This window comes from Cherax quadricarinatus, chromosome 3 (assembly GCF_038502225.1).
Source record: "Cherax quadricarinatus isolate ZL_2023a chromosome 3, ASM3850222v1, whole genome shotgun sequence".
Taxonomy (NCBI): Eukaryota; Metazoa; Arthropoda; class Malacostraca; order Decapoda; family Parastacidae; genus Cherax; species Cherax quadricarinatus.
The window spans coordinates 78,745,415-78,772,611 of record NC_091294.1 but is presented as its reverse complement, the minus strand read 5'-3'; the positions used below and the strand labels follow the sequence as shown (position 1 = coordinate 78,772,611).

The window sequence follows — 27,197 nt, the reverse complement described above, 5'->3', positions numbered from 1 at the left end:
GACCAAACTGGAGTGAGGCAGACTAACCTGGAGTGAGGTAGACTAACCTGGAGTGAGGTAGATTAACCTGGAGTGAGGCAGACTAACCTGGAGTGAGGTAGACTAACCTGGAGTGAGGCAGACTAACCTGTGGTGTGCCAGACTAACCTGGAGTGAGGTAGACTAACCTGGAGTGAGGCAGACTAACCTGGGGTGAGGTAGACTAACCTGGAGTGAGGTAAACTAACCTGGACTAACCTAACCTAAACTAACCTAAGACTAATCTGGGAGTGAGGCAGACTAACGTGGAGTGAGGCAGACTAACCTGGGAGTGAGGCAGACTAACCTGGACAGAGGTAGACTAACTTGGGGTGAGGCAGACTAACCTGGAGTGAGGTAGACTAACCTGGGGTGAGGTAGACTAACCTGGAGTGAGGTAGATTAACCTGGAGTGAGGTAGATTAACCTGGAGTGAGGTAGACTAACCTGGAGTGAGGTAGACTAACCTGAACAGAGGAAGACTAACCTGGAGTGAGGTAGACTAACTTGGGGTGAGGCAGACTAACCTGGAGTGAGGTAGACTAACCTGGGGTGAGGTAGACTAACCTGGAGTGAGGTAGACTAACCTGGAGTGAGGTAGACTAACCTGGAGTGAGGTAGACTAACCTGGGGTGAGGTAGACTAACCTGGGGTGAGGTAGACTAACCTGGGGTGAGGCAGACTAACCTGGGGTGAAGTAGACTAACCTGGGAGTGAGGTAGACTAACCTGGGGTGAGGTAGACTAACCTGGAGTGAGATAGACTAACGTGGGAGTGAGGTGGAATAACCTGGAGTGAGGTAGACTAACCTGGAGTGAGGTAGACTAACCTGAACTGAGGTACACTAACCTGGGGTGAGGTAGACTAACCAGGGGTGAGGTAGACTAACCTGGGGTAAGGCAGACTAACCTGGGGTGAGGTATACTAACCTGGGGTGAGGTTGACTAACCTGGGGTGAGGTAGACTAACCTAGGGTGAAGTAGACTAACCTGGGGTAAGGTAGACTAACCTGGAGTGAGGCAGACTAACCTGGGGTCAGGTAGACCATCCTGGAGTTAGGTAGACTAACCTGGAGGTGAGGTAGACTAACCTGGAGTGATGTAGACTAACCTGTGGGTGAGGTAGACTAACCTGGAGTGAGGTAGACTAACCTGTAGTGAGGTAGACTAAGATGGGAGTGAGGCAGACTAATCAGGAGTGAGGTAGACTAACCTGGGGGTGAGGTAGACTAACCTGGGGTAAGGTAGACTAACCTGGAGTGATGTAGACTAACCTGGGGTGAGTTAGACTAACCTGGAGTGAGGAAGACTAACCTGGAGTGAGGTAGACTAACCTGGGGTGAGGTAGACTAACCTGGGGTGAGGTAGACTAACCTGGGGTGAGGTAGACTAACCTGGGGTGAGGTAGACTAACCTGTAGGTGAGGTAGACTAACCTGGGGTGAGGTAGACTAACCTTGAGTGAGGTAGACTAACCTGGAGTGAGGCAGAGTAACCTGGGAGTGAGGTAGACTAACCTGGAGTGAGGTGGACTAACTTGCGGTAAGATCGACTAACCTTTGAGTGAGGTAGACTAATCTGGAGAGAGGTAGACTAACCTGGAGTGAGGTAGACTAACCTGGAGTGAGGTAGACTAACCTGGAGTGAGGTAGACTAACCTGGAGTGAGGTAGACTAACCTGGAGTGAGGTAGACTAACCTGGAGTGAGGTAGACTAACCTGGAGTGAGGTAGACTAACCTGGAGTGAGGTAGACTAACCTGGAGTGAGGTAGACTAACCTGGAGTGAGGTAGACTAACCTGGAGTGAGGTAGACTAACCTGGAGTGAGGTAGACTAACCTGGGACCCAGGGTCTTCTTGGGCTTGGGGTAGACGGAGTGTTCATACTGGTGGTATCCCAGAGTGTTCAGGGAGGTGAACAACTTGGAACAAGTGTGGCAGCGGTATTGTAGTTCATCGCGGTCGTGTGAACGAATGTGTTCCAGAAAGTTGTCCAGCTCCTCAAATACCACCTCACACTTCTTCTGGATGCATTTGTACACCTGGAACACATGGTACAATGTACACCTGGAAGACATGGTACAATGTACACCTAGAACACATGGTACAATGTACACTTGGAACACATGGTACAATGTACACCTGGAAGACATGGTACAATGTACACCTGGAACACATGGTACAATGTACACTTGGAACACATGGTACAATGTACACTTGGAACACATGGTACAATGTACACTTGGAAGACATGGTACAATGAACACTTGGAACACATGGTACAATGTACACTTGGAACACATGGTACAATGTACACCTGGAACACACAGTACAATATACAAGTTGAAAATATCATAACCTAAACCATTCTGATGGTACTAACACTCAGGTGAGAGTACATACCAGACAGTACTCACCTTCTGATGGTACTAACACTCAGGTGAGAGTACATACCAGACAGCACTCACCTTCTGATGGTACTAACACTCAGGTGAGAGTACATACCAGACAGCACTATGGTACTAACACTCAGGTAAGAGTACATACCAGACAGTACTCACCTTCTGATGGTACTAACACTCAGGTGAGAGTACATACCAGACAGCACTCACCTTCTGATGGTACTAACACTCAGGTGAGAGTACATACTCAGTACTCACCTTCTGATGGTAAGAGTACATACTAGACAGTACTCACCTTCTGATGGTACTAACACTCAGGTGAGAGTACATACCAGACAGTACTCACCTTCTGATGGTACTAACACTCAGGTGAGAGTACATACCAGACAGCACTCACCTTCTGATGGTACTAACACTCAGGTGAGAGTACATACTAGACAGTACTCACCTTCTGATGGTACTAACACTCAGGTGAGAGTACATACTAGACAGTACTCACCTTCTGATGGTACTAACACTCAGGTGAGAGTACATACCAGACAGCACTCACCTTCTGATGGTACTAACACTCAGGTGAGAGTACATACCAGACAGTACTCACCTTCTGATGGTACTAACACTCAGGTAAGAGTACATACCAGACAGTACTCACCTTCTGATGGTACTAACACTCAGGTGAGAGTACATACCAGACAGCACTCACCTTCTGATGGTACTAACACTCAGGTGAGAGTACATACCAGACAGCACTCACCTTCTGATGGTACTAACACTCAGGTGAGAGTACATACCAGACAGCACTCACCTTCTGATGGTACTAACACTCAGGTAAGAGTACATACCAGACAGCACTCACCTTCTGATGGTACTAACACTCAGGTGAGAGTACATACCAGACAGTACTCACCTTCTGATGGTACTAACACTCAGGTGAGAGTACATACCAGACAGCACTCGCCTTCTGATGGTACTAACACTCAGGTAAGAGTACATACCAGACAGTACTCACCTTCTGATGGTACTAACACTCAGGTGAGAGTACATACCAGACAGCACTCACCTTCTGATGGTACTAACACTCAGGTGAGAGTACATACCAGACAGCACTCACCTTCTGATGGTACTAACACTCAGGTGAGAGTACATACCAGACAGCACTCACCTTCTGATGGTACTAACACTCAGGTGAGAGTACATACCAGACAGCACTCACCTTCTGATGGTACTAACACTCAGGTGAGAGTACATACTAGACAGTACTCACCTTCTGATGGTACTAACACTCAGGTGAGAGTACATACCAGACAGCACTCACCTTCTGATGGTACTAACACTCAGGTAAGAGTACATACCAGACAGTACTCACCTTCTGATGGTACTAACACTCAGGTGAGAGTACATACCAGACAGCACTCACCTTCTGATGGTACTAACACTCAGGTGAGAGTACATACTAGACAGTACTCACCTTCTGATGGTACTAACACTCAGGTGAGAGTACATACCAGACAGTACTCACCTTCTGATGGTACTAACACAGGTGAGAGTACATACCAGACAGCACTCGCCTTCTGATGGTACTAACACTCAGGTAATAGTACATACCAGACAGTACTCACCTTCTGATGGTACTAACACTCAGGTAAGAGTACATATCAGACAGTACTCACCTTCTGATTGGCGTGGAGCTTCATATGAGTCCTGAGTACAACATAACTCTCAAGTGAGAGTCCACAGAACTGACACACATAAGAGTTGTCCACTAGAACCTCTTCCTTGAGAACTCCTTCTTCCAAGAGTTCTATCTGGGGCACGATCTGATGGGCAAGAAAGACTTATTAGGTGTTATCTGATCAGCAAGAGTACTAAGATCAGTATTAGGCACTATCTGATGGGCACTATCTGAGAGGCCAGAGTACTAAGGAATAGTCTGATGGGTAAGAGTACTAAGCAACAATCTGATGGGTAAGAGTACTAACCCTTTGACTATTTCCTTTGTATATATACGTCTTACGAGCCCCCGTGTTTGATGTATATATACTCAATAATTCTAGCGGCTTCAAATCAAGCAGGAGAAAGCTGGTTGGCCCACATGTGAGAGAATGAGTCTGTGTGGTCGGTGTGCACCATTTAAAAAAATCCTGCAGCAAGCAGTGCATTATGAGAAAAAAAACTCCGACCGAGCTTTTTGGACCCTGGAGAGTCTGGGGAGGCCTGAAGAGGCCTGGGGGACCCTGGAGAGTCTGGGGAGGCCTGAAGAGGCCTGGGGGACCCTGGAGAGTCTGGGGAGGCCTGAAGAGGCCTGGGGGACCCTGGAGAGTCTGGGGAGGCCTGAAGAGGCCTGGGGGACCCTGGAGAGTCTGGGGAGGCCTGAAGAGGCCTGGGGGACCCTGGAGAGTCTGGGGAGGCCTGAAGAGGCCTGGGGGACCCTGGATAGTCTGGGGAGGCCTGAAGAGGCCTGGGGGACCCTGGAGAGTCTGGGAAGGCCTGAAGAGGCCTGGGGGACTCTGGAGAGTCTGGGAAGGCCTGAAGAGGCCTGGGGGGGTCCCCTGGAGAGTCTGGGAAGGCCTGAAGAGGCCTGGAGGACCCTGGAGAGTCTGGGGAGGCTTGAAGAGGCCTGGGGGGCACTGGAGAGTCTGGGAAGTCCTGAAGAGGCCTGGGGAACCCTGGAGAGTCTGGGGAGGCCTGAAGAGGCCTGGGGGACCCTGGAGAGTCTGGGAAGGCCTGAAGAGGCCTGGGGGACCCTGGAGAGTCTGGGAAGTCCTGAAGAGGCCTGGGGGGGGGGCTGGAGAGTCTCTTGAGGCCTAAAGAGGCCTGGGGGACCCTGAAGAGTCTGGGAAGGCCTGAAGAGGCCTGGGGGGCCCTTGAGAGTCTGGGAAGGCCTGAAGAGGCCTGGGGGACCCTGGAGAGTCTGGGAAGGCCTGAAGAGGCTTGGGGGGCCGTGGAGAGTCTGGGAAGGCCTGAAGAGGCCTGGGGGACCCTGGAGAGTCTGGGAAGGCCTGAAGAGGCCTGGGGGACCCTGGAGAGTCTGGGGAGGCCTGGGGGACCCTGGAGAGTCTGGGGAGGCCTGAAGAGGCCTGGGGGACCCTGGAGAGTCTGGGAAGGCCTGAAGAGGCCTGGGGGACCCTGGAGAGTCTGGGGAGGCCTGAAGAGGCCTGGAGGGGGACTGGAGAGTCTCTTGAGGCCTAAAGAGGCCTGGGGGACCCTGAAGAGTCTGGGGAAGCCTGAAGAGGCCTGGGGGGGCCCTTGAGAGTCTGGGAAGGCCTGAAGAGGCCTGGGGGACCCTGGAGAGTCTGGGAAGGCCTGAAGAGGCCTGGGGGGGGGGGACTGGAGAGTCTCTTGAGGCCTAAAGAGGCCTGGGGGACCCTGAAGAGTCTGGGGAAGCCTGAAGAGGCCTGGGGGGCCCTTGAGAGTCTGGGAAGGCCTGAAGAGGCCTGGGGGACCCTGGAGAGTCTGGGAAGGCCTGAAGAGGCTTGGGGGGCCGTGGAGAGTCTGGGAAGGCCTGAAGAGGCCTGGGGGACCCTGGAGAGTCTGAGAAGGCCTGAAGAGGCCTGGGGGACCCTAGAGAGTCTGGGGAGGCTTGGGGGACCCTGGAGAGTCTGGGGAGGCCTGAAGAGGCCTGGGGGACCCTGGAGAGTCTGGGAAAGCCTGAAGAGGCCTGGGGGACCCTGGAGAGTCTGGGGAGGCCTGGGGAACCCTGGAGAGTCTGGGGAGGCCTGAAGAGGTCTGGGGGACCCTGGAGAGTCTGGGAAGGCCTGAAGAGGCTTGGGGGTCCGTGGAGAGTCTGGGAAGGCCTGAAGAGGCCTGGGGGACCCTGGAGAGTCTGAGAAGGCTGGGGAGGCCTGAAGAGGCCTGAAGAGGCCTGGGGGACCCTGGAGAGTCTGGGAAGGCCTGGGGGACCCTGGAGAGTCTGGGAAGGCCTGAAGAGGCCTGGGGGACCCTGGAGAGTCTGGGAAGGCCTGAAGAGGCCTGGGGGACCCTGGAGAGTCTGGGGAGGCCTGGGGGACCCTGGAGAGTCTGGGGAGGCCTGAAGAGGCCTGGGGGACCATGGAGAGTCTGGGGAGGCCTGAAGAGGCCTGGGGGACCCTGGAGAGTCTGGGGAGGCCTGAAGAGGCCTGGGGGACCCTGGAGAGTCTGGGAAGGCCTGAAGAGGCCTGGGGGACCCTGGAGAGTCTGGGAAGGCCTGAAGAGGCCTGGGGGACCCTGGAGAGTCTGGGGAGGCCTGAAGAGGCCTGGGGGACCCTGGAGAGTCTGGGGAGGCCTGAAGAGGCCTGGGGGACCCTGGAGAGTCTGGGAAGGCCTGAAGAGGCCTGGGGGACCCTGGAGAGTCTGGGGAGGCCTGAAGAGGCCTGGGGGACCCTGGAGAGTCTGGGGAGGCCTGAAGAGGCCTGGGGGACCCTGGAGAGTCTGGGGAGGCCTGAAGAGGCCTGGGGGACCCTGGAGAGTCTGGGGAGGCCTGAAGAGGCCTGGGGGACCCTGGAGAGTCTGGGGAGGCCTGAAGAGGCCTGGGGGACCCTGGAGAGTCTGGTGAGGCCTGAAGAGGCCTGGGGTGGGTCTGGAGATGTGAGTAATATACAGATAAAATGTTATATTATTGCCAGCAGTCTGCATTATTTATTCTATTTTGAAATTGTTATTTCTTGAATTTAGTGTGAAATTGGCCAAATTACTAATTTCTGGTCACTTTATTGGGTAATTGAAATAGGTAAATGGGCAGTTTCTTATTCTTAAATAATAGAATAAAAGGAGTACTAGTGAAATAGCTAAGAGTTTGGGTGACTGCAACAACGGAATTGACCAAAAACAGGCCTCAAAGTGGATGAAATTACCAGTGCATAAATATGGTCCAGACTGCTAACTTTGCATCAGCATAATTCCTTCAGTTTTCCACCAAATTTTGTACTTTGTGGTTACCTTCGGAAAGATTCTTTATCATTTCACAAGATAAAATAATTTTTATCATTTAAATTCTTTGACCCAGAGAACAAGTTTGAGATCGGGGGTTGCCACCCTGAAAGAGGTAAAGCTTTCAGTATAACAGACCTGGATTTATTGGAGCATAATTTAACATAGTAGTAATAGTAGCGGTGTTAGTAGTAGTAGTACTTACATCAATATGACTGCCCTGGATTTAATGGAGCATAATTTAACATAGTAGTAATAGTAGCGGTACTAGTAGTAGTAGTACTTACATCAATATGACTGCCCTGGATTTAATGGAGCATAATTTAACATAGTAGTAATAGTAGCGGTACTAGTAGTAGTAGTACTTACATCAATATGACTGGAGGAGATGATAAACTTCTTGATAGGGTCCCTGGGTAAGGTATCAGTGAGGGAGCCAGAGGGCCAGACACGGTGCGTTGTCATGTGTTTTTTGACGTTACTCTTCTGTGTGAAAGCTCTGCCACACACTATACACTGGAAGGGCTTCTCTCCAGTGTGAGAACGGATGTGCTGCTGCAGGTCGAAGTTCTTGCTGAACTCCTTCCCACAGAATGGACACTTGTGCTTAGCCTGTGGAGGTAACGACAGTTGTTGTTTACAAGTAGTTCACCTGGAATGTGAACAAGGCAACTTGACTGTACCCTGAACTACTGTGAAGGCTGGAACAACAATCTGCTACAAAGGAGCACCTGAGAGAGGAACTTTACGAGGTTCCTGTCTATTTTAGACCATTGTCAGGTGACAACTGAAGAGAAGAACTTATAGCCAAGATGACATTACTGTAGATGGCAGTGAGGATGTTACAGTACTGGAGGTGGGAAGTACAGTACCAGTACTCTGAAGGATGAGTGAGAATGTTACAGTACTGGAGGTGGGAAGTACAGTACCAGTACTCTGAAGGATGAGTGAGAATGTTACAGTACTGGAGGTGGTAAGTACAGTACCAGTACTCTGAAGGATGAGTGAGAATGTTACAGTACTGGAGGTGGTAAGTACAGTACCAGTACTCTGAAGGATGAGTGAGAATGTTACAGTACTGGAGGTGGAAAGTACAGTACCAGTACTCAGAAAGATGAGTGAGAATGTTACAGTACTGGAGGTGGAAAGTACAGTACCAGTACTCTGAAGGATGAGTGAGAATGTTACAGTACTGGAGGTGGTAAGTACAGTACCAGTACTCTGAAGGATGAGTGAGGATGTTACAGTACTGGAGGTGGGAAGTACAGTACCAGTACTCTGAAGGATGAGTGAGGATGTTACAGTACTGGAGGTGGGAAGTACAGTACCAGTACTCTGAAGGATGAGTGAGGATGTTACAGTACTGGAGGTGGGAAGTACAGTACCAGTACTCTGAAGGATGAGTGAGGATGTTACAGTACTGGAGGTGGGAAGTACAGTACCAGTACTCTGAAGGATGAGTGAGAATGTTACAGTACTGGAGGTGGGAAGTACAGTACCAGTACTCTGAAGGATGAGTGAGGATGTTACAGTACTGGTGGTGTTAAGTACAGTACCAGTACTCTGAAGGATGAGTGAGGATGTTACAGTACTGGAGGTGGGAAGTACAGTACCAGTACTCTGAAGGATGAGTGAGAATGTTACAGTACTGGAGGTAGGAAGTACAGTACCAGTACTCTGAAGGATGAGTGAGGATATTACAGTACTGGAGGTGGGAAGTACAGTACCAGTACTCTGAAGGATGAGTGAGAATGTTACAGTACTGGAGGTGGGAAGTACAGTACCAGTACTCTGAAGGATGAGTGAGGATGTTACAGTACTGGAGGTGGGAAGTACAGTACCAGTACTCTGAAGGATGAGTGAGGATCTTACAGTACTGGAGGTGGGAAGTACAGTACCAGTACTCTGAAGGATGAGTGAGGATGTTACAGTACTGGAGGTGGGAAGTACAGTACCAGTACTCTGAAGGATGAGTGAGGATGTTACAGTACTGGAGGTGGGAAGTACAGTACCAGTACTCTGAAGGATGAGTGAGAATGTTACAGTACTGGAGGTGGGAAGTACAGTACCAGTACTCTGAAGGATGAGTGAGGATGTTACAGTACTGGAAGTACAGTACCAGTACTCTGAAGGAAGTACAGTACCAGTACTCTGAAGGATGAGTGAGAATGTTACAGTACTGGAGGTAGGAAGTACAGTACCAGTACTCTGAAGGATGAGTGAGGATATTACAGTACTGGAGGTGGGAAGTACAGTACCAGTACTCTGAAGGATGAGTGAGAATGTTACAGTACTGGAGGTGGGAAGTACAGTACCAGTACTCTGAAGGATGAGTGAGGATGTTACAGTACTGGAGGTGGGAAGTACAGTACCAGTACTCTGAAGGATGAGTGAGGATGTTACAGTACTGGAGGTGGGAAGTACAGTACCAGTACTCTGAAGGGTGAGTGAGGATGTTACAGTACTGGAGGTGGGAAGTACAGTACCAGTACTCTGAAGGATGAGTGAGGATGTTACAGTACTGGAGGTGGGAAGTACACTACCAGTACTCTGAAGGATGAGTGAGAATGTTACAGTACTGGAGGTGGGAAGTACAGTACCAGTACTCTGAAGGATGAGTGAGGATGTTACAGTACTGGAGGTGGGAAGTACAGTACCAGTACTCTGAAGGATGAGTGAGGATGTTACAGTACTGGAGGTGGGAAGTACAGTACCAGTACTCTGAAGGATGAGTGAGGATGTTACAGTGCTGGAGGTGGGAAGTACAGTACCAGTACTCTGAAGGATGAGTGAGGATGTTACAGTACTGGTGGTGGGAAGTACAGTACCAGTACTCTGAAGGATGAGTGAGGATGTTACAGTACTGGAGGTAGGAAGTACAGTACCAGTACTCTGAAGGATGAGTGAGGATGTTACAGTACTGGTGGTGGGAAGTACAGTACCAGTACTCTGAAGGATGAGTGAGGATGTTACAGTACTGGAGGTGGGAAGTACAGTACCAGTACTCTGAAGGATGAGTGAGAATGTTACAGTACTGGTGGGAAGTACAGTACCAGTACTCTGAAGGATGTGTGAGGATGTTACAGTACTGGAGGTGGGAAGTACAGTACCAGTACTCTGAAGGATGAGTGAGAATGTTACAGTACTGGAGGTGGGAAGTACAGTACCAGTACTCTGAAGGATGAGTGAGAATGTTACAGTACTGGAGGTGGTGAGTACCAGTACTCTGAAGGATGAGTGAGAATGTTACAGTACTGAAGGTGGTAAGTACCAGTACTCTGAAGGATGAGTGAGGTTGTTACAGTACTGGAGGTGGGAAGTACAGTACCAGTACTCTGAAGGATGAGTGAGGATGTTACAGTGCTGGAGGTGGGAAGTACAGTACCAGTACTCTGAAGGATGAGTGAGGATGTTACAGTACTGGAGGTGGGAAGTACAGTACCAGTACTCTGAAGGATGAGTGAGGATGTTACAGTGCTGGAGGTGGGAAGTACAGTACCAGTACTCTGAAGGATGAGTGAGGATGTTACAGTACTGGAGGTGGGAAGTACAGTACCAGTACTCTGAAGGATGAGTGAGGATGTTACAGTGCTGGAGGTGGGAAGTACAGTACCAGTACTCTGAAGGATGAGTGAGGATGTTACAGTACTGGAGGTGGGAAGTACAGTACCAGTACTCTGAAGGATGACTGAGGATGTTACAGTACTGGAGGTGGGAAGTACAGTACCAGTACTCTGAAGGATGAGTGAGAATGTTACAGTACTGGAGGTGGGAAGTACAGTACCAGTACTCTGAAGGATGACTGAGGATGTTACAGTACTGGAGGTGGGAAGTACAGTACCAGTACTCTGAAGGATGACTGAGGATGTTACAGTACTGGAGGTGGGAAGTACAGTACCAGTACTCTGAAGGATGACTGAGGATGTTACAGTACTGGAGGTGGGAAGTACAGTACCAGTACTCTGAAGGAAGGAAGACAGGCACTAACCTTCAACTTGACACCATCCTTACTGCTTGTAGTCTTGGCCATGCTGGCATGAAAGAACTCATGGTTGTAACAAGCCACATCTTCATCCTTCTCCACCAACTCTACCTGGCATGGCACTCCGCCTCCGCCACCGCCGCCTCCACCATCGCTGCCATCCATGGTGTCCACCTCCCCAACCATTGTCGTCAATGGCTGTGGTGACAAGCTAGTACCAACATCCTGTGGGAATCATCACACATCAGTATTCACCTATTTGTGGTTGCAGGGGTTGAGTTGCAGCTCCTAGAATTGCCACTTTGCTGGTGGATACTAGATCTGCTCTCTCCAGGGTCCAAGAGCTGTATTGTAACTCTTCTTAGAGTTATATACGAGTCCTGCCTCTGTGTGTGTGTTTCTATACTATTATTATTATTTATTACTATTATTATTATTATTCTTACTGGAGTAAGACACTAGGAAAGAGGGTAGTTAAGTTAGGGTAGTTAGGTTCCATAAGAATGTAATTAGGAACTGCTGTAACTAGAACTGAAGAACATATGGAGAAAATTAGGTTGCATTCCCTGGACCCCCAAAATAAGCCCAGCCAAATATTTCTAGGTCTATAAATTGTAGTGATGGTAGTTAACTAACAAGGGTATCAGTGATGGTAGTTAACTAACAAGGGTATCAGTGATGGTAGTTAACTAACAAGGGTATCAGTGATGGTAGTTAACTAACCAGGGTAGCAGTGATGGTAGCTAACCAACCAGGGTAGCAGTGATGATAGCTAACTAACCAGAGTAGCAGTGATGGTAGTGTTGGTAGTTAGCAGCGGTGAGACAGCGCAGGACAGTGCATCGTTACTACTGGACACTGGCAGGAAGTTGGTAGTTTGTAGTCCTCCTGGTAGTGGCAGTACCTGAGCAACAACAACAACATTACTACCTATCTTGCCTTGGCACTGTCTTAAAAAAACCTCACAGAATGTGTGCATTGTGTGTGCTGTGTGTGTGTGCACATGTGTGTGTGTGTGTACTCACCTATTTGTACTCACCTATTTGTGGTTGCAGGGGTCGAGTCATAGCTCCTGGCCCCGCCTCTTCACTGATTGCTACTAGGTCCTCTCTCTCCCTGCTCCATGAGCTTTATCATACCTCGCCTTAAAACTATGTATGGTTCCCGCCTCCACTACTTCACTTTCTAGGCTATTCCACGGCTTGACTACTCTATGACTGAAGAAATACTTCCTAACATCCCTTTGATTCATCTGAGTCTTCAACTTCCAATTGTGACCTCTTGTGTCTGTGTCCCATCTCTGGAACATCCCGTCTTTGTCCACCTCATCTATTCCGCGCAGTATTTTATATGTCGTTATCATGTCTCCCCTGACCCTCCTGACCTCCAGTGTCGTCAGGCCGATTTCCCTCAACCTTTCTTCGTAGGACAATCCCTGTAGCTCTGGGACTAGTCTTGTTGCAAACCTTTGCACTTTCTCTAATTTCTTGACGTGCTTGACTAGGTGTGGATTCCAAACTGGTGCTGCATACTCCAGTATGGGCCTGACGTAAATGGTATACAGAGTCTTGAACGACTCCTTACTGAGGTATCAGAACGCTATCCATAGGTTTGCCAGGCACCCGTATGCTGCAGCAGTTATCTGTTTAATCTGGCAATGTACTCAGTATTATACTATAGGTATAATATATTATAGGTCTTTCTCCTCGAGTGAGGTTTGCAGCCTTTGGCCTCCTAGCCTATACTCTGTCTGCGGTCTTCTTTGCCCTCCCCCGATCTTCATGACTTTGCATTTGGCAGGGTTAAATTCTAGGAGCCAGTTTCTGGACCACACATCCAGCCTGTCGTGGTCTCTTTGTAGACCTGTCTGGTCCGCATCTGATTTAATTCTCCTCATTAACTTCACGTCATCTGCAAACAGAGACACTTCTGAGTCTATCCCTTCTGTCATGTTGTTCGCATATACCAAGAATAGCACTGGTCCCAGGACTGACCCCTGTGGGACCCCGCTCGTCACTGGCGCCCACTGTGATACCTCATCACGGACCATGACTCGCTGTTGCCTCCCTGTTAGGTATTCTCTGATCCACTGCAGTGCCCTTCTTGTTATACGTGCCTGTTCCTCTAGCTTCTGTACTAATCTCTTGTGAGGAACTGTGTCAAAGGCCTTCTTGCAGTCCAAGAAAATGCAATCAACCCATCCCTCCCTCTCATTTCTTACTTCAGTTACCTTGTCATAAAACTCTAGTAGGTTTGTGACACAGGATTTGCCTTCCATGAATCCGTGCTGGCTGTCGTTTATAATCTTGTTCTGCTCCAGGTGCTCCACCACTCTCCTCCTGATAATCTTTTCCAAAACTTTGCATACTATACACGTCAGTGACACTGGTCTATAGTTTAGTGCTTCATTTCTGTCTCCCTTCTTAAAGATGAGGACTACATTTGCCTTCTTCCATACTTCAGGTAGCTGCACAGTTTCAAGGGAAGTGTTGAAGATTTTGGTTAGTGGCACACACAGTGTCTCTGCTCCCTCTCTAAGGACTCATGGAGAGATGTTGTCCGGTCCCACCGCCTTTGAGGTATCAAGGTCACTTAGGAGCTTCTCCACCTCCTCAGTTGTGCGTAATTCATTCAACACTTGTTGGTATATCCCTTGTTGTTGTACCCCACTGTTTTGTCTTCCCATTGTCCCTTCAGCCCCCACTGTAAGTACTTCCTGAAATCTCATGATGAGCTCCTCACATACCTCCTGGTCGTTTCTTGTGAGCTCCCCACCTTCCTTCCTCAGCCTGATTACCTGGTCCTTGACTGTTGTCTTCCTCCTGATGTGGCTGTAGAGTAGTTTCGGATCAGACTTGACTTTCGATGCTATGTCATTTTCATACTGCTGCTGTGCCTCCCTCCTTATCTGTGCGTACTCGTTTCTGGCCCTTCGACTAATCTCTTTATTCTCCTGAGTCCTTTGCCTTCTGTACTTTTTCCATTCTCTAGAGCACTTAGTTTTTGCCTCCCTACACCGTCGGGTAAACCAAGGGCTTGTTCTGTCCTTCCCATCATTTCTGTTACCCTTGGGAACAAACCTTTCCTCTGCCTCCTTGCATTTTGTTGTTACAAAGTCCATCATTTTGTTTACTGATTTTCCTACCAACTCCTGTTCCCACTGAACCTCCTCTGTGTGTGTGTGTGTGTGTGTGTGTGTGTGTGTGTGTGTGTGTGTGTGTGTGTGTGTGTGTGTGTGTGTGTGTGTGTGTGTGTGTGTACTCACCTAATTGTACTCACCTAATTGTGGTTGCAGGGGTCGAGACTCAGCTCCTGGCCCCGCCTCTTCACTGATCGCTACTGGATCCTTTCTCTCTCTGCTTCCTGAGCTTTGTCATACCTCTTCTTAAAACTATGTATGGTTCCTGCCTCCACTACTTCACTTGCTGGGCTATTCCACTTGCTGACAACTCTATGACTGAAGAAATACTTCCTAACGTCCCTGTGACTCGTCTGAGTCTTCAGCTTCCAGTTGTGACCCCTTGTCCCTGTGTCCCCTCTCTGGAACATCCTATCTCTGTCCACCTTGTCTATTCCCCGCAGTATCTTGTATGTCGTTATCATGTCTCCCCTGACCCTTCTGTCCTCCAGTGTGTGTGTGTGTGTGTATGTGTGTGTGTGTGTGTCTGTGTCTGTGTCTGTAGACCAGATGCTGAATCTTCCTTCCCTGATCAGACTATCAACACCCACAATGATAGTTCCCATTTAACACCAAAATAGAGCACTATCAACACAAGAACAGTAGATTGTAGAGCATAGTTACCTGGGTAGTTTCGATAGTAAATGGGAGTAGTTCGGCCTCGCTGACTATTATGTGCTGGTTGATGGTGGTAGGGGATGGTAGACTACCACTACTACCACCACTATTACCACTGCTGCCACCACTGCTGTTACCACTGCTGTACACTGTATCAGACACCTGGAAAATATTAGATAGTAGTAGTAGTAGTCTCCATGGGGAAGTGGAACAAATTCTTATTCTATAAGCCATGCGTGTTTTAAGAGGGAACTAAAATGCCGGGAGCAAGGGGCTAGTAACTCCTTCTCCGGTATACATTACTAAAGTTAAAAAGAGAAACTTTTGTTTTTCTTTTTGGGCCACCCTGCCTGGGTGGGATACTGCCAGTTTGTTGAAAGTAGTAGCAGTGGCAGTAGTTGTACTAGTAGTAGTAGCAGTGGCAGTAGTTGTACTAGTAGTAGTAGCAGTGGTAGTAGTTGTACTAGTAGTAGTAGCAGTGGCAGTAGTTGTACTAGTAGTAGTAGCAGTGGCAGTAGTTGTACTAGTAGTAGTAGCAGTGGCAGTAGTTGTACTAGTAGTAGTAGTAGTGGCAGTAGTTGTAGTAGTAGTAGTGGCAGTAGTTGTACAAGTAGTAGTAGTGGTAGTAGTAGTAGTAGTGGCAGCAGTTGTACAAGTAGTAGTAGTGGTAGTAGTTGTACTAGTAGTAGTAGTAGTGGCAGAAGTTGCAGTAGTAGTAGTGGCAGTAGTTGTACAAGTAGTAGTAGTGGTAGTAGTTGTACTAGTAGTAGTAGTAGTGGCAGTAGTTGTACTAGTAGTAGTAGTAGTGGCAGTAGTTGTACTAGTAGTAGTGGTAGTAGTTGTACTAGTAGTAGTAGTAGTGGCAGTAGTTGTACTAGTAGTAGTAGTAGTGGCAGTAGTTGTACTAGTAGTAGTAGTAGTGGCAGTAGTTGTACTAGTAGTAGTAGTAGTGGCAGTAGTTGTACTAGTAGTAGTAGTAGTGGCAGTAGTTGTACTAGTAGTAGTAGTGGTAGTAGTTGTACTAGTAGTAGTAGTAGTAGTAGTAGTAGTAGTAGTAGTGGTAGTAGTAGTAGTAGTGGTAGTAGTTGTACTAGTAGTAGTAGTAGTGGTGGTAGTAGTTGTACTAGTTGTAGTAGTAGTGGCAGTAGTTGTACTAGTTGTAGTGGCAGTAGTTGTACTACTAGTAGTAGTAGTGGTGGTAGTAGTTGTAGTAGTAGTAGTAGTGGTAGTAGTTGTACTAGTAGTAGTAGTAGTAGTAGTAGTAGTAGTAGTGGTAGTAGTTGTAGTGGTAGTAGTTGTACTAGTAGTAGTAGTAGTGGTGGTAGTAGTTGAAGTGGTAGTAGTTGTAGTGGTAGTAGTTGTACTAGTAGTAGTAGTAGTGGTGGTAGTAGTTGAAGTGGTAGTAGTTGTAGTGGCAGTAGTTGTACTACTAGTAGTAGTAGTGGTGGTAGTAGTTGAAGTGGTAGTAGTTGTAGTGGTAGTAGTTGTACTAGTAGTAGTAGTAGTAGTAGTAGTGGTAGTAGTTGTACTAGTAGTAGTAGTAGTAGTGGTGGTAGTTATACTAGTAGTAGTGGTAGTAGTTGTACTAGTAGTAGTGGTAGTAGTTGTACTAGTAGTAGTAGTAGTAGTTGTACTAGTAGTAGTGGTAGTAGTTGTACTAGTAGTAGTAGTGGTAGTAGTTGTACTAGTAGTAGTATTAGTAGTAGTAGTGGTGGTAGTTATACTAGTAGTAGTGGTAGTAGTTGTACTAGTAGTGGTGGTAGTAGTTGTAGTAGTAGTGGTAGTAGTTGTACTAGTAGTAGTAGTAGTGGTGGTAGTTATACTAGTAGTAGTGGTGGTAGTAGTAGTAGTGGTGGTGGTAGTAGTGGTGGTATTAGTAGTAGTGGTGGTAGTAGTAGTGGTGGTGGTAGTAGTAGTGGTGGTGGTAGTAGTAGTAGTGGTGGTAGTAGTAGTAGTGGTGGTAGTAGTAGTAGTGGTGGTAGTAGTAGTAGAGGTGGTGGTAGTAGTAGTAGTGGTGGTAGTAGTAGTAGTGGTGGTAGTAGTAGTAGTGGTGGTAGTAGTTGTACTAGTAGTAGCAGTAGTAATAGCAGTAGAAGTACTAGCCTGTCATGTATTAGCACAGGTATTGTACATGGTCAGATAACCTGTCATGTATTAGCACAGGTATTGTACATGGTCAGATAACCTGTCATGTGTTAGCACAGGTATTGTACATGGTCAGATAACCTGTCATGTATTAGCACAGGTATTGTACATGGTCAGATAACCTGTCATGTGTTAGCACAGGTATTGTACATGGTCAGATAACCTGTCATGTGTTAGCACAGGTATTGTACATGGTCAGATAACCTGTCATGTGTTAGCACAGGTATTGTATATGGTCAGATAACCTGTCATGTGTTAGCACAGGTATTGTACATGGTCAGATAACCTGTCATGTGTTAGCACAGGTATTGTACATGGTCAGATAACCTGTCATGTGTTAGCACAGGTATTGTACATGGTCAGATAACCTGTCATGTGTTAGCACAGGTATTGTACATGGTCAGATAACCTGTCATGTGTTAGCACAGGTATTGTACATGGTCAGATAACCTGTCATGTGTTAGCACAGGTATTGTACATGGTCAGATAACCTGTCATGTGTTAGCACAGGTATTGTACATGGTCAGATAACCTGTCATGTGTTAGCACAGGTATTGTACATGGTCAGATAACCTGTCATGTGTTAGCACAGGTATTGTACAGGGTCAGATAACCTGTCATGTGTTAGCACAGGTATTGTACAGGGTCAGATAACCTGTCATGTGTTAGCACAGGTATTGTACAGGGTCAGATAACCTGTCATGTGTTAGCACAGGTATTGTACATGGTCAGATAACCTGTCATGTGTTAGCACAGGTATTGTACATGGTCAGATAACCTGTCATGTGTTAGCACAGGTATTGTACATGGTCAGATAACCTGTCATGTGTTAGCACAGGTATTGTACATGGTCAGATAACCTGTCATGTGTTAGCACAGGTATTGTACATGGTCAGACAACCTGTCATGTATTAGCACAGGTATTGTACATGGTCAGATAACCTGTCATGTGTTAGCACAGGTATTGTACAGGGCCAGTTAATCTGTTATGTGTTAGCACAGGTATTGTACAGGGTCAGTTAACCTGTTATGTGTTAGTACAGGTATTTTTGGGGTCTTAGGAATGGAACCCTTTTTTTCCCCTAAGGTCTAGTACAGGTCAGGAACATAACTTTTGACTTAAGGGTTACTTAATGTCTTAGGCCTGTGCTTGTTGTGGCTGGAATGGACTGGCTACCCACCCTGGTTTTTTCAGCCTGCAGCCCTAGTGTAGGCCTCCCATCTTACCTGAAACACAAAATTACTGGCCATTTAGAGATCACAGAGCAGAATATAATATATAATATAATACTGGAGACAAGTTGAAAATATCCTAAAGTTTGGTCTATCGTACAGCTGGACCAGATAATTGCATGACAATGCATGTTGGTACTCTGCGGTTTTGGTTATCTGCAGTTCTGGTTATCTGCAGTTTTGGTTATCCATGGTTTTGGTTATCCAGGTTATGGTTATCCACAGTGTTGGTTATCCACAGTTTTGGTTATCCGCAGTTTTGGTTATCTGCAGTTTTGGTTATCCGCAGCTTTAGTTATCCATGGTTTTGGTTACCCACAGTTTTGGTTATCCACAGTTTTTATATAGTAACGTCAGGTGAATTTGCCCTCGTCTGCTTCACCTGACGTTACTATATAAGCGCCAGGATTGTTTCTTCTGCTTCACCCACAGTTTTGGTTATCCACAGTTTTGGTTACCCACAGTTTTGGTTACCCACAGTTTTGGTTATCCACAGTTTTGGTTACCCACAGTTTCTAGCAACCATGATAGCTCTTGGAAGGTATCACCCAGGGATACCAGGGGAACTACTGTAGTATTATTATCATTACAGCCTCTCCTCACTTATCGATGTACTCATTTCAACGACTCAGACTTACGATGGACTCTCTGACCAGTATGGATACCTAAATAATACATGTAATGTATATTAGAGCCAATTTCCTCTATTCTGTTTATTACAATATACAGTACACTACTGTATAAATATTTAAAAGTACAAAAGACCATTATTTAACATGGGTTAATTTGGCACGTTTTGGTTATAGCACTATTGAACAATTGCGGCACAATTTTATATAACACTTTGTAAAATTAACCTAACACGGTTCAGTTCGTGGGAGGGGAAGAAATTTGGAGCATCACCTGCGGGATACTTCTGGCTGTGGGTTAGACCACTGAGTCAACGGGGGAGACCTACTGCCATCCCCCACAACCTTCCACCTCCCCCACCACCCTTATCCCAGTCTTTGGTTCATATGCATATAGAACCATCCTCTGCTAGGAGCTAGTTATGTTTATTTTTGTTTGTGGATCGAGTTTAGATCTTTTAATTGCCATATCTTCAATCTGCCAAGCAATCATGGCACCCAGTAGGCATACAAGTGTTGCTGAAAGTGGTAAGAAAAGGTTGAAGTGTTTAAGTCTAGGAGTTACAAAGAAAATTGAGATATTAGACAAGCTTAAGAGTAGCTCACGTGTGGTGGATATAGTGAGGGTCTGTGGCCTTAATGAAGTGTCAATTCGTACAATTACAAAGAACAAGGTGAATATACGAGCTTGTGTAATGAATAACCCAAGATGTCATCTCATGAAAAGAATGACACGTAGATCACAACAAGTAAATAAAACAGAAAACTTGTTGCCTGAGTGGATTGAACAAAAGACAAAGAAAGGTGCACCACTTAATTTCATCTTAATTAGGGAAAAGACCTTACAGTTGTTTACAGCAGTGTGTGATAAGGAAGGCCTGAAAAAGTGTGTGTGTTTAGCACAGGCTGCTTCCACAACTTTAAGTTGCATAATAAGTTACATAATATTGAGATTTCTGGTGAAAGTGCTTCAGCTGATCATAGAGCAAGTAATTTCCCTGCTGAATTGCAGGAAATTATTTCTGAGGGTTGCTATGAGCCACATCAAGTGTTTAATGCTGATGAGACAAGTGTTTTTTGGAAGAAAATGCCAACAAGAACTTATATCAGTCAGCAAGAGAACAGTGCACTGGGCTTCAAGACAGCAAAGGACTGCTTCACCTTGCTTCTTTGCAGTATTGCATCAGGTGATTTCAAGTGTAAGCCCATGGTTATTTACCGCCCTAAGAATCCTCGTGCTTTGAAAGGTGTAGATAAAAACACCTTACCAGTAATTTGGAGGTCAAACCAGTCAGCATGGATGACAGAGGAAATATTTATTGACTGGTTTAACCCTTAAACTGTCCAAACGTAGATCTACGTTCACTTGCGTAGCACTCCGAATGTAGATCCACATTATTTTTTACATTCTTTCTTAAGGAGAAAACCAAGGTCAGAGCGCTACATGTGCAAACGTAGATCTACGTTTGGACAGTTTAAGGGTTAAGTATCACTTTATTCCTGAAGTCAAGTTTTACCTGCACATCAAGAACCTTGCATTCAAGGCTCTCTTCATTCTTGATAATTCCCGTACTCATCCACAAGCTTGGCTGGATGTGACCCCACATGTAAATGTTGTATTTTTACCTCCAAATACAACATCTGTAATACAACCACAGGATCGGGGAGTTATTAAGTCATTCAAGTGTAACTACACAAAAAAGTTATGAAAAAACTTGTTGCATCAATGGACTCTGACTCCAACTTGGCAGTACCAAGCTTCTGGAATAAACTTAACATTGCAGATGCTGTCAGCTATGCTAGAAGTGCATGGAATGAAGTGCCCCAATAAACATTAAATGCAGGCTGAGGAAAGTTATGGCCTTCTGTAGTTAATTCTTTCAATGGTTTTCCCTTGCTTGAGAGTCAGGTTCAGGAAATTGTTCAGCTGGCAAGGAGTTTACCAGGTGATGGTTTTGAAGATATGAATGAAGATGTGAACGAGTTCTTAGAAGATGATGATGATGAAGACAGGAGTCCAGAGGAAATGTTGGCAGAGCTCGATGCACAGATACAAGGGAGGGGCATAACAGAAGAAGATGAAGAAGAACTTGAAGAAAAACATTTAACAGTGCAGCAGTTACGTGAGCAGTTCCATATTATTGGTAAAGTTGCGGATTTTTTCACTGAAGAGGACCCTGACAAATCTAGAAGTAGTGCTTTAGAATGGGGTCTAGACCAGCTGATGATGCCTTACCGTCAGTTGTATAATGTACTGCAGGGTAAAAGAGCCTAGAGATCCATTACAGAATTTATGCACACTCCAATACAACCATTGACTTTCATACCAGAACCTCTACCATCCACTTCTGCCGACAACCAACAACCATCTACCTCAGCCCAGTAGGGCCACACCGTCTGTATACACTCTCTCCACAATCATCCACACACACCATTACCCACAATTTAAGGTAAGAAATACTATTATTTCTATTGCATTTGTAGTCTTAAGCAGTAATATATCATGACAATGAACTACAATTACATATTCACTTTTATTTTTGTAAGATCTGTTGGTCTAAAAAAAATGTTGTTTGGTTTTTTGGGGGCTCCCAGGAACGTAACCCTATTTTTCCCACAAGTTCTTCAGTTTATCTAACACGGTTTTACCTAACATGGCATTTTCAGGAATGTAAATACCATGTTAAATAATGGTCTACTGTATACCAGAGATGTCATAAATGGTGCAAAGGTGACATTAAAACAATATCAAAGATGGTTGACACAAACCCACTACCATTATAGTATGTTCCTCACTTAGTGACGAATTCGTTAACTGACATGGTCTCAGGAAAAGAACTCCGTTGTTAAGTGAGGAGAGGCTGTATTATTACAACGAGAACATGGTTGTTCTGACCTGAACAATGGTTACGTTTGTGCGTCACAAAGTGTTCCAGGGATGAAAACTGTTTCTTGCATCGTCCACACTGGAAGACGTCCTCGTCGTCCTCGTCCTCGTCCACCACGCCCTCCAGAGACACCTCCTCTCCTGCCAATGAAGAGCCAGGTTAGAAAGTACATGCACTTCCTTGGCACTGTCCTGAACAAGAAAATAAAAACTGTAAGCACAGTCAGGCTAGTAAGTCGTTTCTTATCACTGTCCTAACAACAACTACTGTCAATACAGCCAGGCTAAAGAGTAGTTCCTTGTCACTGTCCTGAACAAGAACTACTGTCAACACAGTCAGGCTAGACAGTAGTTCCTTATCACTGTCCTGAACAAAAACTACTGTCAACACAGTCAGGCTAGACAGTAGTCCTACATCACTGTCCTGAACAAGAACTACTGTCAACACAGTCAGGCTAGACAGTAGTTCCTTATCACTGTCCTGAACAAAAACTACTGTCAACACAGTCAGGCTAGACAGTAGTTCTACATCACTGTCCTGAACAAGAACTACTGTCAACACAGTCAGGCTAGACAGTAGTTCCTTATCACTGTCCTGAACAAAAACTACTGTCAACACAGTCAGGCTAGACAGTAGTTCCTTATCACTGTCCTGAACAACAACTACTGTCAACACAGTCAGGCTAGACAGTAGTTCCTTATCACAGTCCTGAACAACAACTACTGTCAACACAGTCAGGCTAGACAGTAGTTCTACATCACTGTCCTAACAACAACTACTGTCAACACAGTCAGGCTAGACAGTAGTTCTACATCACTGTCCTAACAACAACTACTGTCAACACAGTCAGGCTAGACAGTAGTTCTACATCACTGTCCTGAACAACAACTACTGTCAACACAGTCAGGCTAGACAGTAGTTCTACATCACTGTCCTAACAACAACTACTGTCAACACAGTCAGGCTAGACAGTAGTTCTACATCACTGTCCTGAACAACAAAGACATAACCAGCATATAAATGACAAAAACATCTAACGAACTTAATGTAGCATTTGCGATGGTGGCGGCAGCAGTGGCTGTGTCACAGGTGGCGGCGGCTGTGCCACCCTGGATCAACTCCGGCGCATCCAGCAACTGCTGCACCGTAAGTCCCGCTGGTCCTTCCAGCGTTACCCCTGCAAGACAGCGGAAAGTGAACCATTAGGATCGTAGGATCAGGGTTAGGGTTAGAGTGCAATGGACAAGTGTAGTAGTACCAGCAGCAACACACACAGCAAGAGGCATTCATGAGTTTCCCCAGCACTCGGGCTTAATGCCAAAAGCTGGGGTGTGGCTCCAAAAGGATCCTGTAGTGCTTGCTGCCTTTGCACCTCTTAACATCGTCTGCTGCTATGTAGCTGCCACACCCTTTGAGCCCAGTGTGGGTGGGGTTTGTGGCAGCCCAAGGTGCCTAGATTCTTCCTCTGAGCCCCATGGGGGTGGGGAATGGGGCTAGGCCTGGGGACAACTGGTCCCAAAAGACGAGGAGGTACTTGTACCTCCTACCATGGCAGACATTGGTCTGAGACATTCCCAAGATAGGGAGCCAAGGCCGGGCCACCTCTTGGAAAATGCCCGGGCCAGGTGATTATACCAGCGAATCTACAAAAAAGAAGGGTTAGGGTTAAAGAATTAGGATTGTCTGATTCACACAGAAGACTAAACCTGTATGGGAGTTGTCCGGAGGGGGGGGGGGCTGTAACACCGCAGGACGCATTCTGTACTGGTTCTGGACTGTTGTGATGTCTGGTGCTATTCTGTTGAACACTTGTTATACATGAACACTTGTTGTATATGAACACCTGTTAAACATGAACATCTGTTATATATGAACACCTGTTATACATGAACACCTGTTATACATGAACATGTTATATATGAACACCTGTCACACATGGTGAACACCTGTCATACATGGTGAACTTCTGTCATACATGGCAAACACCTGTCATACAGTGAACACTTGTCATACATGGTGAACACCTGTCATACAGTGAACACCTGTCATTCATACATGGTGAACAGCTGTCATACATGGTGAACACCTGTCAAATAGGAACACATGTCATACATGAACACAGCCATACACTGAACTGTCAAACAATGAACATTTGTCAAAAATAATGAACACCTGTCAAACACTGAACACCTGTCAAACATAATGAACACCTATTAAACAAACACCTGTCAAAAATGACATTATTCCTTTTAAGTGTTTTTACACCTTTTGACACCTGTCAAGTGTGTATAATACATCTGTCAAGAATATTAATACCCCTGTCAAGTGTGTATAATACACCTGTCAATTGTGTATAATACACCTGTCAAGTATATTAATACACCTGTCAAGTGTGTAAAATACACCTGTCAAGTATATTAATACACCTATAAAGTGTGTATATAATACACCTGTCAAGTGTGTATAATACACCTGTCAAGTGTGTATAATACACCTGTCAAGTATATTAATACACCTGTCAAGTGTATAATACACCTGTCAAGTATATTAATACACTTGTCAAGTGTGTGTAATACACCTGTCATGTGTGTATAATACAACTGTCAAGTGTTTAATACACCTGTCAAGTGTGTGTAATACAGCTGTCATGAGTGTATAATACACCTGTCAAGTGTATAATACACCTGTCAAGTATATTAATACACCTGTCAAGTGTGTATAATACACCTGTAAAGTGTGTATAATACACCTGTCAAGTATATTAATACACCTGTCAAGTGTGTATAATACACCTGTCAAGTATATTAATACACCTGTCAAGTGTGTATAATACACCTGTCATGTGTGTATAATACAACTGTCAAGTGTGTATAATACAACTGTCAAGTGTGTATAATACACCTGTCATGTGTGTATAATACGCCTGTCAAGTGTGTATAATACACCTGTCAAGTATGTATAATACACCTGTGTTGTGTGTAATACACCTGTCAAGTATATTAATACACCTGTCAAGTGTGTATAATACACCTGTCAAGTATAATACACCTGTCAAGTGTGTATAATACACCTGTCAAGTATATTAATACACCTGTCAAGTGTGTATAATACACCTGTCAAGTATATTAATACACCTGTCAAGTGTGTATAATACACCTGTCAAGTGTATATAATACACCTGTCAAGTGTGTATAATACACCTGTCAAGTGTATAATACACCTGTCAAGTGTGTATAATACACCTGTCAATTGTGTATAATACACCTGTCAAGTGTGTATAATACACCTGTCAATTGTGTATAATACACCTGTCAATTGTGTATAATACACCTGTCAAGTGTGTATAATACACCTGTCAAGTGTGTATAATACACCTGTCAAGTGTGTATAATACACCTGTCAATTGTGTATAATACACCTGTCAAGTGTGTATAATACACCTGTCAAGTGTGTATAATACACCTGTCAAGTGTGTATAATACACCTGTCAAGTGTGTATAATACACCTGTCAATTGTGTATAATACACCTGTCAATTGTGTATAATACACCTGTCAATTGTGTATAATACACCTGTCAAGTATATTAATACACCTGTCAATTGTGTATAATACACCTGTCAAGTGTGTATAATACACCTGTCAAGTATATTAATACACCTGTCAAGTGTGTATAATACACCTGTCAATTGTGTATAATACACCTGTCAAGTGTGTATAATACACCTGTCAATTGTGTATAATACACCTGTCAAGTGTGTATAATACACCTGTCAAGTGTGTATAATACACCTGTCAAGTGTGTATAATACACCTGTCAAGTGTGTATAATACACCTGTCAAGTGTGTATAATACACCTGTCAAGTGTGTATAATACACCTGTCAAGTGTGTATAATACACCTGTCAAGTGTGTATAATACACCTGTCAAGTGTGTATAATACACCTGTCAAGTGTGTATAATACACCTGTCAAGTGTGTATAATACACCTGTCAAGTGTGTATAATACACCTGTCAAGTGTGTATAATACACCTGTCAAGTGTGTATAATACACCTGTCAAGTGTGTATAATACACCTGTCAAGTGTGTATAATACACCTGTCAAGTGTGTATAATACACCTGTCAAGTGTGTATAATACACCTGTCAAGTGTGTATAATACACCTGTCAAGTGTGTATAATACACCTGTCAAGTGTGTATAATACACCTGTCAAGTGTGTATAATACACCTGTCAAGTGTGTATAATACACCTGTCAAGTGCTTATGATCAGTTTTAATACGTCAGGTATTTTATACACCTGTCAAGCAAGACACCTGTCAATTATGACACCTGTTAAACGCGGGTGCTGGGAGTGCTAAACACTCATGGTCGTCTTAGAGGATAGCTCCAGCTCCTGGGATCAAGAGCTCCTTGGCATATTTGACAGAATTGACAGGCAACAAGTGAACATCTACACTGTTGCCACATCACAAGCTTCAATACTCTTTATTTCTAAAAATAACCATTACTTTTTTCTAAATCAAATTTTGAAATTTAGTTTTTAATATAGAATAGATAGACGTGGATAGGTCGATAGACAGAGGCGGTCAGATGGCGGATAGATGGATGGATAGATAGTGTGTAAAACTGGCAACGTCGCACCAGTGGTCATTACGAGGCGAATTACGTTATTTAAGGGGAAGCACTAGACCCTCAGGGGTCCTAGGGTCCCTATGGGGGTTAAGGGGATAGGCAGGGTTGATCAGGGGCCCCAGGTGAGCTCCAGCTCCCGGGATCAAGAGCCCAGGAGGTGAAATAAGGCTGAGAAAGGGGGAGGTGGTGGCTTTTCCCCTGACTGGTTAACCCCCTTAAAAAAAACCCTGAAATAAGAGCCAGGGGAACACCCCTTAGAATCAGGGGATGGCTTAGCTGACAGTCGTAGCCACCTAGCCCCTAGCAAACAAGCCACCTAGCCATAAATAAAGCCACATAAGTAACTATCCTCTTTGGCTTCCTAAACCACTTACGACCCACACAAAGAAGCCAGCTTTTTCAAGCTTTATTTCTCAGCTCTGAAGCTTTATTTCCCAGCTGGAGCTCAGCTGGAGCACCCGCCAGGCTGGCTGATTCACCCGGGGAGGAAGAAAGCTTGAGGGAAAGCTTATTAAGCTGGAAAATACCTGAGAGAGCTTCGAAGATAGACTGAGACATAATGGCGGC

General features: G+C 45.5%; 1 protein-coding gene across 1 annotated transcript in view; it reads right to left on the bottom strand.

Moving 5' to 3' along the window:
• Positions 1-27,197, bottom strand: part of LOC128704698 (zinc finger protein 341) — a gene marked incomplete at its 5' end in the record, with an annotated part of 71,744 nt that extends 44,547 nt beyond the window's left edge. The window contains 10 exons of the mRNA XM_070093482.1: positions 1,855-2,057; positions 4,088-4,234; positions 7,692-7,934; positions 11,311-11,529; positions 12,086-12,208; positions 15,107-15,262; positions 18,453-18,472; positions 22,004-22,135; positions 23,038-23,172; positions 27,158-27,197. Coding sequence (XP_069949583.1) covers positions 1,855-2,057; positions 4,088-4,234; positions 7,692-7,934; positions 11,311-11,529; positions 12,086-12,208; positions 15,107-15,262; positions 18,453-18,472; positions 22,004-22,135; positions 23,038-23,172; positions 27,158-27,197 — 1,418 coding nt within the window. The remainder of the gene's footprint in view (positions 1-1,854; positions 2,058-4,087; positions 4,235-7,691; positions 7,935-11,310; positions 11,530-12,085; positions 12,209-15,106; positions 15,263-18,452; positions 18,473-22,003; positions 22,136-23,037; positions 23,173-27,157) is intronic.